Source organism: Tiliqua scincoides, chromosome 7 (assembly GCF_035046505.1).
Source record: "Tiliqua scincoides isolate rTilSci1 chromosome 7, rTilSci1.hap2, whole genome shotgun sequence".
In the NCBI taxonomy this organism is placed as follows: domain Eukaryota; kingdom Metazoa; phylum Chordata; class Lepidosauria; order Squamata; family Scincidae; genus Tiliqua; species Tiliqua scincoides.
The window spans coordinates 47586058-47603639 of record NC_089827.1 but is presented as its reverse complement, the minus strand read 5'-3'; the positions used below and the strand labels follow the sequence as shown (position 1 = coordinate 47603639).

The following is a 17582-nucleotide window of genomic DNA, read 5'->3' as shown; positions in this document are numbered from 1 at the left end:
TGTACAACCTACTTGGTACATCCCAGAAAAAAGCACTGCTGAAACAAAATGGAAGTGATTGCTGGAGGTACAGTACCATTTATTTCAACTGGCCTTGCTTGGGAGACTTTGCTTAATGGATTACTTTCTCTGTTTCTATCCAAGTTTGAACATGTAGTGTACTGGAGTCAAAGCAAAGCCACGCTCCAGCTACAAAGCACCTAGATATGTTTAGGATTTATCTCTTTCTCTTTTTAAACTGTCGAAAGGCACAGATCATTTGGCAAATTGTAAAGGAAACATTTTAGGGAGACACATTTAAATGTGGAAGAACCATTATCCACTTGCTGTCCCTGACTTTGTATGCTGTCTTCCCAATCCAGTGCAAGTACGGACACAGCTTAGATCATGTTGCAAAGAACAAAACAAAAAACCTTAAAGGCAAACAAAAATGTTTCGTTAATTGTCCCTCTTCAGGATTAATTTTGCAAATGAAGCCTGAAGGCTCCTGTTCAAGGAATTGTGTGCCAAACAGACTAAACCCACATTGCAAAGGTGCAACAAACTTCAGAAAGCTGATGTGCCCCATCGCTCACCTTCCTTTGAAGTGATACAAACCACTTGCTAGTAGGGCATAATAGGGATTTTCAGCCAACCTAGGTTACTTTGTGTAACATGCTATACTCATGCAACACAATGCTTTTCCTACATTTCCTGTGGGAAAGGAGTAGGATGAAGGGCAAAGGCATCCCAGGATATCAACAAGAAGGGCAACCATTGGGGTGGCTCAGTGTAGCTTCACTGAAAAGTTCTGGTGCCTTTCTTCTCCATTTGCAAGCGGCAAATTACACCAGAGGTTATGGAAACAATATAGTTGTTTCTACTGAAGCAATAAAGAATGGAAGTGACAGAATAATTAAATCCAACACGATTTCCTGCCTCCAAACTGATGTAGCTTATCTGAATTCAGAATGTTTTCCTGTAAGGCTCAACAGTGTCATTTAGTTAGGGCAACATTTATGCCCCACAATGGACGGATATCTTCTTGGTTACAGTACTATGAACGGTTTGTGCTACATATGCTGCACGCATGGTCCAAAAAGTGACATACTGCAATACACCGGCACAATATGACCCATACCTGAACTTTTTCACTAATCTCCCTACTTACCCCCCCCCCCCCCAGCAACAAAATATCAAATCATACTGATATTCCTCAGTATGAAGGCATGGAAGGAAATATCTTCCACAGTGCCAGACGTGCAGGGGCTCAGTTATGGAGGACCAGACACTTATTTTTGAACCGTTGCCTGCATTTGATCTCCCAGCCCCAGAAAATATCACCAAAGTGGCTGTGAGACAGATGCAGCATCAGGAGCAACTTTTCATAGGTATGCTTATACATACCTATATATGGTGGTACATTTTGCCTACATAAAGAAGACATTGAGATTAGTACATATATTGCCACCATCTTTGCTAAGGAACCCTCTGTCAGTGGCAGATCTCCAGTGGCGGAAGTAGGACAGATGAACCATGGGGCAGTCTACTCACCCATGACAAAGCATATTTTTAAAAAGGATAAAGGAAGAATTTCTGGCAATAGGTATCCATCAATTTGTGGGTTTTAGCCAGATGAATATTTACATAAATATAGATTTCTATAAAGATCTTTGAGCTCCTAAATCCAACGATGTCTTATAGTAGCCCTCCCAACAGTTTCCTTTTTATAAATGGAAGCCACATCTATTGTTAAAAACATAGTCCTAATTACCCTCACAAGGACACACACACAAGGATTCTTTAAGTTGTATCCTAACTTTAGTTAGTCATGACTGTCTCATTCAAATAAGTGGAATTTAGTCATGAATAACTTTGGATAGAACCTTTATAAATGGATACCCTAAGAATAAGATACAATTGCAAGCAGGCAAAAGGACAAGATCAAAGAAGGCTGCAAAATGTTTTATTAATAAGATCAGATTATGCAAAATGAACAGAAACTGAAACTGAGTGAGGGTGAAATAATTTTACTGGATAAAGTAGCTCAGGACCCACAATTAGTCATTTGGGGAAACAAATGACTTTCTGTGAGGAAAAAACCCAAATCTGATTGGAACAAATCTTTCAAATCAAAGATTTGTGCAAGTCTAATTTAGGATCTTTGCTAAGGTTGTATGGTTTGGGGGGGTTTGGGGGGCCTTTTCCCTTTATTATGTGTCAAAACTTGGGAAAGAGCTTTGAGACTTGGGAGATGACAGCAGGAAGGAGGTCCTGGAAAGTGAGGAAGATTCAACAGGAATGTTGTACTGAAACAGCAGTCAAAATGACCTGGCCTATGCTATGTCAGATGAAAAGATAAAAAAGAAAGTGTGTTGCTCATTATAAAGTGCATCAGTTGAACAGGATGCTTTCCCTATAAATTTTTTTTAAAGTGTACTAATGAATAATGAATACAATAATATCAGGATACAAATAAATTTCTCATTATTGTAGAAAACCATGAAGAAAAACATGGCATTTCAAATTTAGTAGATGTTAACTGTAAATAATGGGCTGGTAAAATTTGCTACTACTAAACTGAGCAGATAACCAGAGTTGGTCTTTGCAATGCGAGACCCTAGAACAGCCATTTTCAACCACTGTGCCGTGGCACACTGGTGTGTCATGAGTGGTCCACAGGTGTGACACAGGAATTTGGGGAAAGGTCATTAGTAGGGCCAATGGAGGATGTGAGCCCCCCACTGGCAGCATGGTGTGCCTTGTGAATTGTCAAAACCTGATGGTGTACTTTGGTAATTTTAGTGCCTTGTCAATGTGCTGTGAGATAAAAAGGTTGAAAATTGCTACCCTAGAAGAGAATGTTTGGAGAATAGCACTTTTATCAAGGAAAATAGTGCAAAAGGGCTTTTCTTTCCTTACACTTCTTTAGGGCACTTCTTTCTGCTGTTCAGGAACAGCAATGATGAAGGAAGAACTGATGGTACAAGGCAGGCCAGGTTAGTGCAATGAAACAAGCAAAGGAGGGGGAAGAGTGGAGGATATGTCCTGTAGCCTCAAGACTAGCCAAAAGCTTCAGAGGAGCAAGCAGCAGCAAGCAGTACTCAAAAGCCAAGGGTTCTCTCAAAGAGCTTGGAGATGCCAACATCTGGCAGTGAATGCCTGTAGGAAATGAGGGCATAAAATATGTCACATGCTTAAGCAATGGGTCAGGCTAGATGGGCAGTGAGAGGTTGCAAGACTGCATGTGTGTAAGCTAGTGGAGGATGTCAAGGTTGTGCTTAGATCAGGGATGAAATAGTGTCGCTTCCTAGGCACTCATTAAATCTCTAGAAGTCCAAGTATCAGGTGCCTAGAAGCTTACCAAGTCTGATCTAAGCCCCCTATACACCAGTAGTGACAGAAAATGTTAATAAGTACTGTGACCACACATCAGCATCACATCCTTTTGTTACCCTCAATACTTATGTTTTTATCATGCCTGCCAACACTTGGAAACAAAATTAGTTTTTCCTAACAAAGGAAATTCTATAGCAGAAAGTCCTGTGCAGATATTCACTGTATATGTGGACACTGTGATTATATCACCTAGCTGCACCCTTTTCCCATGACAGATACCTACAAGTTGATAACCCTACTGGTATAGGGTCCTATATCCATACCATACAAATTACACAATCTGTACACTGCAATGTATACACTGAGTGACTAGAGCATAGGTGTGCTGGGGTCTACATACCCAAGTCCCTACACAGATATTTCATCCAATGTGACCATGCAGAAAGATCAGTCAGAGCAATTGTGATCCCCCTCCATGGGTTAACATTTGCACACACCCCCAATTTCTAACCCCAAATTTTTTTAAATGATAGGTCAGGGCCCTTTGAGGGGATGCAAGAAGAACCCAGAGGAAGGGATAGAATCTAAAGCACGTGCAGCTCTGGGTGAGCCCCCTTGCCACCTCATCACCTCAATGCGATTTGGGGACTGCTTTGTCCTTTTAATGTTTCTCTGTGCACAGTGCTAAGAGGAGGTCAGAGACAGCTTTGCTCACTTCCTTTTTCTAATGCCAATTTTGGTTTAGTAGCCCAGTCTATGCATCTGTAAACCCTGCTGCTGCACATGACTAGATGTGCTGATCTGTGGAACAAATTACTGTTGCTGCGTTTGAGGCAGGGGGAGGGAAGGAAAAGAAGATACTGCTAATTTGGAAAGGGGGGCATGCTCAGAACTTATTTGAGAAACACTGCTCTAACCATATAATACAGAGCAACAGCCAAGAGGGCAAAGACAAAGTTGTGCTTTTCTGATTTCAGTTTATAGTACTTCTAGCACATTGTGTGCCAACACAATTTGCTGTTATCATACTGTGCAAATTCAGTGGAAAGTTCCTCAGCCATAACCAGTCACTGAAGTCAGGCACGGCACAACCGAGGTTGCTGCCTTATGCCACCCTGGGTCAATGGCTGCTGCTTCTGCCATGATGCACTAAAAAAAAGAAGCCCTGTTCAATGCTTCATTCACACAAACCAGCTGGTTTACATGAACCAGCAAGTGTGAGATTTCCACTTGTATTTAAGGAACTGTGGGACTGAAGGAGCTCTTTCATTTCTGTGAAAGAAATGCTTAAATAAAACTGGAAGTTCTGTGCACTTCCTGGTTTGCAAAAACTGTGCAACAGAGCATGGTGAGGAAGCAGATCAATGCAGCTCACATTCATGTCAGGCTGGAAGGAAGTACTGTGAGACTCAGGATGAAGGGCACCCTGAATCTGCCGACCCCTCACCCCCTTGCTAACCACTGCTGATGCAAGCTGCATATGCAGTCAGCCCACTTCATGGCTGGATTGGCCCTGAATGAAGGGAATGGAAATGGTCCTATAACCATGTGCAATTATTCACTTCGGCAGCACTTGTGCAAAGAAGTCCCCCATAAATTGTGCCCAGTAACATCAAACCGCTCACTATTGCTATCTGCTAATGTCTGGGTATACAGTATCTCAATCAGGTCTTGTGCTCCAATTCCCAGGGTAAGTAACCTGGTTTGCTGGGTAAACATTTGAGTAAATGCAACAAACCCCATAAAATGAAGGCTGAGATTTAAAAAACCTGATCCATGACAGTTTTATCTGCTTTCCACAAAGGCCAACTTTGCTAGGCAAGTCTCTTCTCTCTGTTACTAGACTAAGCTGCAATAGTTATTAAATGCGTAAACCCTTAATTTGGACACTTTTGCTTTCACTTGGTGACGTAATTATATCCTCTAGAAATTGCTAGTAGACGGTGTTTGTCTCTAGTCAAACAGGACAGAAATGCACTGAACCTCAAAGGTTCTGAGGGCACCAAATTTTTTCTTGTGGCATCTGACTTGCCTCTATACAAACAAAAAAACCACCAAATTCTTACTGCAGACATGTCTTGCTAACCAATCTCATTTAGGATCCCACCAGAGCTAAGCTATGCACAGAAATTTGATGCTTTTTGTTTTGTTTTACATTGAGTGGGTAAAAAAAAATTATGAACCATTTTGCAAATTAGGATTAAAGGCAAGACAGAAAGAGAAAGCAAAATGCAACCATCGCTAACTTAAAGCCAAAGATACAAAACACAGGACAATAGAAAGTAGGAGTTGCATGGAAAAGACTGAAGAGAGGAAAATGGTGAGAGAAGATGTCAGTGTTGATCCAGCAAGTACCACTTCTTTAATTAAAAATGTTCAGCAAGTTGTCAGTGAAGACAAGTTACTGCTTATTTACACCACACACACACACACACACACACACATCCAAGTTAACATGACTAAACACCCTCTCTCTCTCTCTTTTTTTTTTTTTAAGTACCAAACAGTTTTTGGAATGTCAATTTTTTTTGGGGGGGGGGGGGTTTCAAGTGGGGTGGTGTTTTTTTTTTTTTTAAACATATTCAATTCAACCTGAGAACTTCTGTTTATGAAACATTAGATACCTGACATTATTTTGCACCTTTTAAAAACAGATGCACTGACTATACATAGTCTGCAATAGAGGCTAGAGAGACTTCAGGTGCCAACAAGGACATTTCCCCCCAACAGTTAACACACAACACAAAGAATCAAACGATACCAACGTAAAATGAAAACGGAACCCACACATTTAGAACTTTTCTAGTTCTGCAAACCTATTTTTCTGTTGCTGGACTGACAAAAAGAGCCTTCTAGCCCCTTTCTGGAAATGTACAAAAGAGGAAAGATGGAGGGAAAGGGTGGCTCAGAACGTGAGATAAAAGCAATTTTGGAAAGAGGAGGTGTAGCATCTCATTTTCCTTCAGCTCCTAATCTCCTGCAATTTTGCCAAGATCTTACAATCAAAAAACCCAATATTCACATTCCGTTGAAAAGGAGATATTGCATTTATCCCATTGATCAGCAAGCACACCAGGGAAAACAAAAACCAACTATAAATAAATCAGACCAGAAGGATGATTGTTTTGATTAGCTCTGTTTCATCAGATGTTCAGCCTCTGATGATTCGTTGTTAGAGGGAGAAAGCCGACCAGCAGACCATCCCAAGCCTATGCTTGCAGAGCAGGAGTTCCAATCTCAGCATGCCAGAGCACCAAAAAGTCAAAGCGCAGGCCCTCTCCTCTCTCTGGGGAATGACGCCAACAGTACAGGCAGCCACTGGGGATTTCCGAATGCACATAGCTGTTTAGGTTGGAGGCAGCAGAGGAATTCTGGTTCCTAATGAAGGACGTTTCCCCTCCCGCCAAAAGTTGGACCGGGTAGCTCCATTCTGCTCTGCTCTAAGTGAAGGGATCTCTTTTTCTCTAAATTGTTTGTTTGGAGGGGCAGAAAAGAGCCTGAATGTTATCAAAACAAACGGTAGGAACACAAGACTGAAAAAAAAATAACAGAGTGGATTTGCTGCCAATGTTGCTGTGGCTACTTGAACGCTGCAAATTCGCCTGTAGAGGGAGGACAAGAGCTTAGTGTAAAAAGTTGGGTTTTATTCATCAGCAAGACAGAAACCTTACCCAGTATAACTAGAATGCCATACACTGGATGCAGCAGATGTTAGGAAAAATGCAATTGTTAATATAGTAGTTAAATGGAGAGAAGGATCTTGTTGGCAGAGTTAGAACAAAGTTACTCACAGGCTTCCAAAAAAAGCAGAATTGCTCGTTTTGAGGAGTTTTTAAGAAGTCTGCAGAAGAAGAGCTTCTCATGAGGAACTGAAGGATGATTTAGTGCAATTCACATTTCTAAGATTTCCAATTGCATGCTTTTAAAAACTTACAAAGGAATGAGCTCTAACCCAATGGCAGCAGCTGCCTGAAGGTCTCTCTGTCTGGTATTTACAAACAGGTGAAAAGCAGAGGCTTCAGGCTATGTTCATTTACTCTCCCAAGTCCCCAACATTTCCACTTTTGATTTAGAGGTGGGAGACGAATGGATGAAACTACCTGGTAGTGTCATGAACTTAGTTTATCAGAAGAGGCTACAAACATGACAAATACATTTTCTAGTTGTCTGATGCCAAAGAAGATCCTCGTAACCAGAGTATATGTAAACACTCGGTTTACTGTGTTACGTCCCACAAACGGAACCTTTATGCTCAGATAACAAGATAGCCAAGAACAGTTTGGACCTTGATTTCTCAGACTAATTACACAGATTTCAGCTCTCTCTCATCTTAGCAAGTCGGTGGGTAAATTAACTCATTGTAACTAACTTGGCAATTCTGATTGCCCTTCTGCTGTAGAAAAAGAAGCAAAAATATTATGCTTTGGGGCAATATTTTAACACATTCATGTTGTCCTGCCTTCTTTAAAACATGTTCTTTGGTTACCTTCTGTTCATTTACATGAACTTCAGGGTAAAGATTAATTGGTAAACAAAATATTACTCCTCCATTGCCCGTCTAGACCATTTGCCTGTTTCTGCTAATCATTCAGTGTTTTATAATTGGTGCGAAGGGATTGCAAAGATGAAACTGTATTGAGAGAGAGAGAGAGAGAGAGAGAGGCGGGGAAGGAGGTTCCACTAAATATTTAATCTAGCCATACACCAATAACACTGTATGCAAGAGTAATATGCTCAGCCAGTGGAGTAGCTAATGATCGTGTAGCCCAGTGCCAAGTTCAAAATGTTGCCCCGGAAGTGATGCCACGACCAGAAGTGACATTATGCCCAGGCGTGAAAAGTGGGAGGAACCCACCTGCTCCCCCCAGCAGCTCACCACCTACTTGCTCTGCTGCCTCTCCCCAGTCAGTGGCATAGCTAAGGCATCTATCTGCTACCTGGGGTCAAAGAAGATTTTGTAGTCCTCACTGCATGACAAAATCAAATCTAATTAAGTAAAAAAATAAAAAGTTTTTGGCTCCATGCTGTATCATAATAACATCTCATTGGCACTCAGAATAATCAGTCTAATAGGCTGGTTTGGAGTTAAAATCCCAAAAAATCCACTTTTTGTTCTACAAGGCAGTTGTGTTTTCATTTTCTGCTTAACTGGTCATTACGTTTGATAGAAAACAGATATTCCAATGCAGTTTGTTTCACTGCACTCTGCATTAAATTACCTTTCCAATGATATATAACATGATGGTATTATTCATACGTACCAAGATTTTCACAATTTTGGTCACTAGTGCCAAGTTCAGCTTGTTGCCCCCCTAAAGCTGCAACTGCTACCCTCTGCACCCCCTTAGCTATGCCACTGTGCTTAGCTCTTTTCCACCCAAGTTATGCAAAGCTGAAAGCAGTGACAGTCATAAGCTCATCTTTAGTCTTGTTAGCATTCAGAGCTATTCTGATCCCAGGTTAAAAACCGAAACATGTGAAAACGTGATAATAGATAATCTAGTTTCACGAGCTACGTGAAAAGCAATAACTGCACAGAGTTGCACTGCAAGAGCTACATGATCCAGTAATGTGACCACCAAGGCTTTTTGTTCACCAGCAGACCATTCAGGGGTTGCAAAGAACTGTCCAGGATCCAAAAGCAGTGGCAGCTCATGAGGCAGTTTGCAGAAGGGATAAAGAGAGCCATTGTTAAGTGGTGATTAAAGGGGAGGCAATCCAATGCTTTACCTGCATAGCAATTTTTGCCTTTCAACAGCCCCATGAGCCATCACTGTCCAATAAGTATGTAGTTTGACAGTGGACCTCCTTAAGAAAAGTGTGTGCAGCTGCTAGAGAGACACAAGCTGCACTAACTCCCATCACCCACTTTTTAGAGCCTGCCACTTTAGAAGAAGTGGAGCACTGATTTAATCCCATCTATCTCACGCAAGTATTGACATGGGTCTCCCCTGTACCTAGGATTCTTGCCTTGGGTGACTTTTCACTCCTTGTCTCAGAAAAGGCACATGCAGAAACCAGTATATGATCAGAAAGGAGCTATCACTTTCCACTATCATCCTAGGTGATGTCCAATCCATCCTTGGGGAACCTGCCAACTGACTTCTACTTACTACTTTCACTTCAGTGGTTTGCTCAGGACACCGCAGCATGTCCCCTGGTCATCCTCCTACTGGCTCTCCCAGGCACCACAATCTTGGATTTCTCCAAGAGATCTAAGACAGTGGCACTCGGCTGAGCCAGGAAGAAGAGGCTATGGGGGCACCATGACCCCATTAAGTTTGGGAACCACTGCTCTGCTCCATCAGGGGCATGCTACTTTCTAAAGAACCTTTTCAGTTCTACTTGTTTGCAGAAATATACTTGCTGTATTTTATTGTCAAACTTCATACCAAAAGGAAACAAGGTGCAATAGATAATTCTAGCCTTTTGAAGAGCCGCCCACAATTAAAAAAAAAAAATTGTTTGGATTTACCCAGATAAATTATTCACTTAAGTTTCTTGCTACTTGATGATGAATCTCATCATAGTTTCATAGTTTTTATAATTTTATAGTTTGAAATTAACACTGCAGACCCTGATAAATATTACAATTCAAATTCCTATTATTACCAGAAGTGAATGTAACCGACAGCAATGAAGGATAAAGCTGTGGCTTACCCATTCAAGGCAGATACTTGGGGAGGGGGGCATTATAAGAAGCCCAGCAATTCTTTCAGGGCATTTGACTTCCAGATGGATCTGTACCAAACTGGATTAAGTCTATACACAAACAAAAAACATTTTTCTCCACAGAAAGGAGACTTCACAAGAAACCCCACATAAAGTTCAGCAATAGCAGCAAGCTATTGACTTTTAAAAGAATTAGGGGCGGATTTTTCCATTCCCCACCTTTAAGCAACTTTTAAAGTTTACCACTCTGCTTTTAACAAGACTATTGTCCCCCATTATGGGCATCAATGTTTTAATGCATGGTAGCCACACTTATGGCTACACAGGTAAGAGCAAGATATGCCTGGCTCTTCTAGAAGGTCCCTTCTAGCCTATTGGGTCTAGTGATGCTTTTCAACAAGCCTGAAGCAGTCTGGAGCAAATGCACCTATCCAGCAACGATTCTAAATAGTCAAAGAAGGTGCATAACAAGAGATGGACCAAAACACTGACATAAAAAAAAATTAAAAACCATAAAAGATCCCATCAAGCTCCATGCAAATCATTTCGAATGAGCAGTAAGTTCAAAAAGCAAGTCACTCCCTGCAACCATACTCATGTTCTGTGAAACTTGCTCATCATGGCTCAGTAAAATAAGAGTGACTTTTTGTCTCTGCTCTTTTGCCTTATTTTTGCACATTGTCAGCAACACCAATGACTTGAGAATCTAAATTTGGAGTGACTGCATGACAATGACTGAAGGAACAAGCCAGTAGTTTAAGATGTAAACATAAAGCATTGCCAACCATCTATAAACCCAGTTAACCAATATAGTAAATATGGCACAAGGAAGAAATCTGACCCATGACACAACTGAAGGCAAAGGGTCAATTTTCAGTGACTTTTCCCTTTCCCCATTGAGTAGCCTCATGCAACCCCTTTCATGGGGACAATTCTCACGGCATCCATTGCCAGCAACAGATGCCATTCTGAGAATACAGGCTGTTATACAAGTCCTTGTACAGCTAATGCACCTTTAAAAAAACAAACACTCAAACACACACACACAGCTTGTTGGAATTTGCACACACATGTCGACCCACTGACACACACTTTCAGTTTCTTTTCAAATTACAGAAAACCCACCGTATCCCCCTGCCTGGATGGGTGTTTTTGGAGAAGCGCAAGCATACAGACTAAAATCCTCTGTCTGGAAACCAGCCCGATTCAAGGAGGGTTCAGATGCACTGCGGTGAATTTTTGGCAATGACCGGGCCAGAAGCTCAATAGAGGCAAGGATCTGAAAGCAAAGAGAAAAACAAAAGAAAGCCTAGTGTTGTAGCTGAGAGACAGTGGCACAGTCCCAAATGTCTCCTCTCAATAAGATGAGATTCTGACACATCATGCTGCTTGAGAAACCTAAGAAATACACACAATAGGATTGGTCCTACAGGAAACAAAATGTTTCCCTGCAATTCAGAACAGCTCTGAAGCTGCAATTGCTCATTGGGTTTTGTATCTCTCCTCCCACACCCACAAGGTTTTGATGCATACAGATATGAGCGACTATACTGCCAGTGCAACATACTCTCCATCAGAACATAAACTGGAGTCAGCAACCTATGGCCCAAAGGCTATATCCAGCCTGCACGGAACTTGACTTGGGAGGCAAAGCTCCCACCTAATTTGCTGCGTGCTGGGTAGAGCACTGTAGAGCTGCCTGCCCAGGCTCATGGAGTCCCTATGCCACTGCATTGTCACAGGGACTCCGAGATCCGGCTCTGCCATGTCTTATTCAACATGGAGCAAATTGGGTGGGAGGCTTTGCCTCCCAAAATGAGCTCCATGTGAATGCTTCTGCGAATTCGGTACCACAGAATTTTGCCAGTTAATGTTATCACCGAATGCCTGGCCTCTTTGCCTGAAAAGGTTGTCAACCCCAGCCATAAACACCCTTCTAGCCCACTGATGTTCAACTGGTGGGTTCTGTCCTTCAACTGGTTCATGCCATGACTTAACGTGGATTGTGCCAGCATCATCACCACTGTTTTCATTGGTGCAGGGGGAAAAGAGAAAAAGAAAGCAGACACAGTAAAAAAAAATTAGAGCCCACGTTGCCAGCTAGGTTTTAATAATAGGTCACAAATCTGCAAAGGCTGAAGACTACTATCCTTGTCAACGCTGGATTAAATGGACCTGGAAAGCCATGTACTGAACCATGTCAAGGATTCATAGTTCTAAACACATGCCACACTCACTGCTTGTGCTGTTTACAATAGCACTGAAACACAGGCACAAAATGCTGATGACTTCTGTGACACAGACAGCAATTCCATTATTCCTCAAGATGACCAGGCTATTATTATCATAAAATCCCCAACGTGGCACATGGACAAAGGCAATCCATTTTCTTTCTCCACTTCTAGGTGAAAATGGAGGCAAGATAAAGAAGCCTGGGCTGTTGAAAGGCAGAATTAGAAGTGGCCTAAATAAAATATCACTTTTTCTCTCTTAGAAATGTGGGCATTTCAACAGATGCTTGCTAACCTTTTTCACCCTAAGCAGTCTGATGCCATATCTGAATTTAGTACTGAAATTCAGTTGTTCAGTGAGCCTGACTGAAGATTTCTTACCTGTGGGAAGAGGGGTCGTTCATCCCTCTTCTTTTTCAAGCATTCTGCCATTAGCCTCTTCATGGCTTTGGGACAGTTACTCCTCACTTTGCTGAGATCTGGAGAGAGGTATCCTCGCCCCACCATAAAAATGATCTTTGTTACAGAGGAACAAGGGAAAGAGTGAAAAGGAGACAATTCAATGTCTATGTATTACATTCCTACACATTAAGTTATGGGAAGGGGGAGGTATTCTACCATAACAAAGTTGGAATTTTCAGGGCCTTCCAGAATTTCATGATATCTAAGCTCATGTTTCATGGAGCTGACAGGTTTTTCCACACTTCAAAATAAGAATTTTCACAGTACTTCATAACAATATCCAGTACACTTTATGCTGCGAGAATAACAGGAGATCCAAAGAGCTACTGTAGACGTACCCCAATGGGCTGGGCACACCCAACTGCATTTCCAACTATTCTTTAAAAAACATACCACAAGAAATATGAATTGAACTGCTGTTTGAATTCCAGCCATTATGTGGCTCACTTGCCAAGTGTTCAGAGGGATCTACAACTATGTAAGCCACACTATACTCAAGAATGACGTAAAAGGTCAAAGAAAAACAAATCAGGTGAATATTTCATCGCCTGATTTTGTTCCCTAGACCAGTGGTTCTCAAACTTTTGACTGGGGGATCCCTTGACCTACTGGGCCCATTGGCCACAGCTCCCCATTAGGGATACAATCCTATACATTGTATAGGGTGGTAGGTTTTTTGCAAGGATTCCATGGCTCCCAGGGAGACACAGCTCATAGTTTGGGAACCACTGCCCTAGGTCATTTCCTACAAGTAATTTCCTATCAAAGTAGTATTTATATCATCTATCACCCACCCTTTCTTCAAGGGGAGGGTACTCCAGTTATTTATTTTAAAAGTCTCCATCCTTTTTTTTTTCTTCATTTGGGAGACTCAAAGCAACTCATAATATAAATTAAAAACACAACCAATGCCACTGTACAAACAAACAGTAACAGTTAACATAAATCAAGATGAGGAACAACAAATCAAGTGAACTCAGAGAAAGTTTGTGTAAAGAGCCAGTTCTTCAATTTCTGGCAGGACACTAGTAAGGAGAGAAACAGCTCCACATTACAAGGCAGAAAATTCTGTACCATGGGAGAAGCCCTTGAAAAGGCCCTCTTGCATGCCAGCCAAATTTCAGAGGGCAGCACAACTCACAAAAGCCCCTCCCTAATCTTATTTTCACAACAATCCTGCAAGGTTACTGATGCAAGCCAGAGAATGTATGATGACTAGCCCAAAGTCACACATGCTTCATGACTGAGGGATAGTTCAAACCAGGTAGTTCTGGTCCAAGTCCAATACTGATCAACTACATCCCACTGGGTCTCAAATGATCAGAGGAGGGGGGCTGGCAGAAGTTAAATAACCCCTCTTTCAGACATAAGCTAACTGACCATGTATTAAAGTTCTATAACTGAGAACAGACTACTTAAATCTCTGAACATAACCAAAAACATGGTAACAGCAACAAAAAAATAATACACAAAGCAAAACAAAAGGAAAACCACAAAGCCCATTTTACAGGCTTAAATTGTTGATTTGCTCAGATAACGTTTGAAAACGCAACCCAAATTTTATTACAGAATACAAGCCCCCCCGCCCCACCCCTTCAACCTGGCTGCCTTACCTGGTCCCGATTGTTGATGTTAGAATATGGTAACTGCCCAGTCATCAGCTCATAAAGCACAATTCCGAAAGCATAGACATCTGATTGAAAGCTATATGGGTTTTTATCCTGCATCCTAATTACTTCTGGCGCCTGTGAGATTGAAGAGAAAACCAAATGTTCTCTTTATTCTGTTGCAATGACAGACTACTTCCTTATACCTTAAACCGACCAACCTGATGCAACCAAAACTGAAGCTTCAGTTTTTGAAAGGACAGTATAAAAGCTCTGAATCTGCAGTACTTCACAGTTCCAAACGATTACAGCCAAACATCTAGCCTGTATCTCTAGCATTCTTTAATTACAAATGATCTAAATTAATTCTCTAATTTATTTATAATTAATTCAGACTGACAAAATTGTCTGCTACGTAAGTTTGTCAGTTTTCAGTTGACTGTATTCTGTTTACACTGAAGGAAGGGCAGATTTTTGCTTATTACCCCTTAACTGTACAGCCCTCTGAGCCCCACGCAGTTTGATTTATCCATTTTAGTTATACAATTTTTACTCCCCCCCCCCCACAGTGGGGCTTCCAAGGCAGCTTACAACACATAATAAGTACATTACAAAAGTAATAATTTAATAGTACCAGCAGTAGGATATAAAGCAATGGAATAGCAATAAATACAAGTAACAGATAAAAACCACATTCAAGAGAAAAGAGACAGCAATATAACCGTCCCCCCCCCCCACACGAACCCAATACTACAAGTCCAAATGTTTGTAAACCCCACCGGAAAATCATCAGGAAGGGCACAGATCTCAATCCAATGGAAAGGAGTTCCATAGTTGTGGTGCTGCCCTCTCTCTTGCTACTAACCACCTGGTCTCATTCAACGGCAGCACACATAGGAGGGCCTCCTCAGATGATCTCAGGGGGTGAACCAAAATATACAGAAGATGGTGGTCACTCAGATACCTTGGTTCCAAGCTGTTAAGGGCTTTAAAGTCAAAACCAGCACCTTGAATTGTGCCTGGAAATCAACCAGCAGCTAGTGAAGCCACTGGAACAGTGGCCCAACAGAATCAAACTGCTGAGAATCCATGACCACACAAGCCACTCTACATTAACCGCAGTTTCTGGACAGTTTTTCAAGGCAGCTGCACAGAGTCCCTTATTCTGGAGGGTCCCCAACCCAGTGGAGTAGAATGAACAGTAGGGTGGAGCAAGCGGCTGATGTGCTGAGAGGAAAGCAGGAAAGCTTGCTTCTGTGAGTTACCTTCCACATGTATTCCTTAAGATACAACCCAGTATTGATTATAGCAAGAGAGTAGAATTGTTTGTAAAAAAAAGTGCTAGTATAGGGTGGAATCCTCCAAGTCCTACACACTGAGATAACAATGAGATTAAAGAGGAAAAAGGATACTTTCACTGGGGTATCATGGGGGAAGGGGAAGAATGCTTCCTATGTGCAGCATAGCGTGGTACCCTAGTAGACGTGCACAAGTTGTGGGGCCCTATACAGGTCCACTCAGAAATAAGTACTATTGTACTTAATGGGACTTACTTCCAATAAAGTGTGTATAGGATTGCAGCCCTAGACAGGTAACAAAGCTATGACTATGCAGGACATGGTGTAGAGTGCGTTCAGCAAAAGCATCATGTAGGGGAATAACCCTTTTTCCCTGCAGTAATTACCATCCAGAGAATTGATCCAGACAACTGTTCAAACTGATGGGACCCGCTCCATCGTGATTTCACTGTTGCTAGACCAAAGTCACCTATTTTTACCGTGAGGTCTTCATGGAGAAATATATCTGAACAAGAGATGTTAAGAAAAAAGAGAAGGAAAAAACACACCAATCCCAATTTTCCATCAAAGTATATATTGTGGCCATTGAACAACTGTAGAAACTCATATCATCAGCCCACATTACAACTCAGTTGCCACATCACCCAATGCCAAGTACTGTACAATGAAAATAACTGAGGTAGAGCAGCCGCAATCAGCTTGACTTCAGGAAGTCTTCAAATCTTGAAAAAAGTGGTGGACATTTCAGACATCTGTATGAGAGAGAGCCGACAAGATGCTTCCAGGCTGACAATATAATAAAGCACAGCTGATTTGACTGGGGTACCACCATGTGTACTTTTCTTTATCTGTCCAGATTGTGCCAACAAGCCCCAAACTGGTTAACTTCTATGTGCATATTACCTATTGAATTAGGAATCAACAGCACAAAATGCAACACAAATCAGAATGTGGGTGCTGTTATCCATGTTCATTGCTTTTAATGAGATTTGAATTTGGATGTCCAGGTTTGGCAAAATTAGTCAAGCATAACCCATATTTTTTTTTAAATTAGTGCTGGATTGGGCCAAATAATCATTTTGTGATCAGTACACCAACTGCTCTAATCTAACTGTACTTTTTCCTCTCAAGTTTCAGATCAGATACTCTGAGGAAAAAGAAGGGTGGGGGAAGAGGAGAGATAAGGTCTTGTAGTAAAAGGATACTATTACTCTTGAGGTCTCTGTGAATGATTGACTTGGCATGCAAGTAACTAGAAAGCAACAAAAAATATTAGATGAAATGACTGTGCATCTTGTAATGATACTAATAAGAGACCAGGGGATCTTTAGTGGTCTTAAACATAGCTAACACATGGAAGACACCCCCTGTTGTATAGAGTCCAAGCCATTTAGGACTCAATTCAGAGCATCAGTATCTTCATGCCTCAGGCTGCAGCCAGAATACTGTGGAACAAGGTAGCTGACAGGCACTGCTCCTAGGAAAGTGGACACTGCAAATCACCCTGACATTACGACTGCATCAGTTTGTGGTAGGATTTGACGTGGAACAGTATAAATCAAGAAGGTCATATATATGCTGGAAGAAATTAGATGGAGATGAGACTTATGGACTTGTACCAGTTAGATATGCTGTAAGAAGGCACTAAAGGAGTTGTGAACTTTCCTTTAAGCCTGTGGTTTTCAAACTCTCCTGGAGCTTGAAACTCGCAGTAAGTCCTTGCAGGGGTGGGGGGAGGCAGTGGGGGCGAGGGGAAGGCAGCGATGCAATCCTCAGGATTGCACCACTCGGGGGGCAGCAGGGACTGGGATGGACTCACCAGTCCCTGCAGCAGTGACCTGGGGGTGTGGGAAGCCCTGCACGAGCCTCTGCAGGGCTCCCCAGGTCAGCAGCGTCATTGCTCCACTTTCACTCCTGCTGACCTGGGGAGCCCTGCAGACCTTGTGCAGGACTCCCCGCACCCCCAGGATGCTGCTGCAGGGACTGGTGGGTGC

The 17582-nt window shown here is 41.9% G+C and overlaps 1 protein-coding gene across 2 annotated transcripts in view; it reads right to left on the bottom strand.

Moving 5' to 3' along the window:
- Positions 1 to 6785: 6785 nt before the first annotated feature.
- The window catches only part of BRAF (B-Raf proto-oncogene, serine/threonine kinase), a 62313-nt gene continuing 51516 nt past the window's right edge, over positions 6786 to 17582 (bottom strand). For both annotated transcript variants that reach the window (XM_066633417.1, XM_066633418.1), the window contains 6 exons: positions 16794 to 16840; positions 15975 to 16093; positions 14297 to 14428; positions 12603 to 12737; positions 11116 to 11269; positions 6786 to 6920 (listed from right to left, as the gene is read on the bottom strand). In XM_066633417.1, the coding sequence (XP_066489514.1) occupies positions 6898 to 6920; positions 11116 to 11269; positions 12603 to 12737; positions 14297 to 14428; positions 15975 to 16093; positions 16794 to 16840 (610 nt within the window). In that variant the 3' untranslated portion in view covers positions 6786 to 6897. The remainder of the gene's footprint in view (positions 6921 to 11115; positions 11270 to 12602; positions 12738 to 14296; positions 14429 to 15974; positions 16094 to 16793; positions 16841 to 17582) is intronic.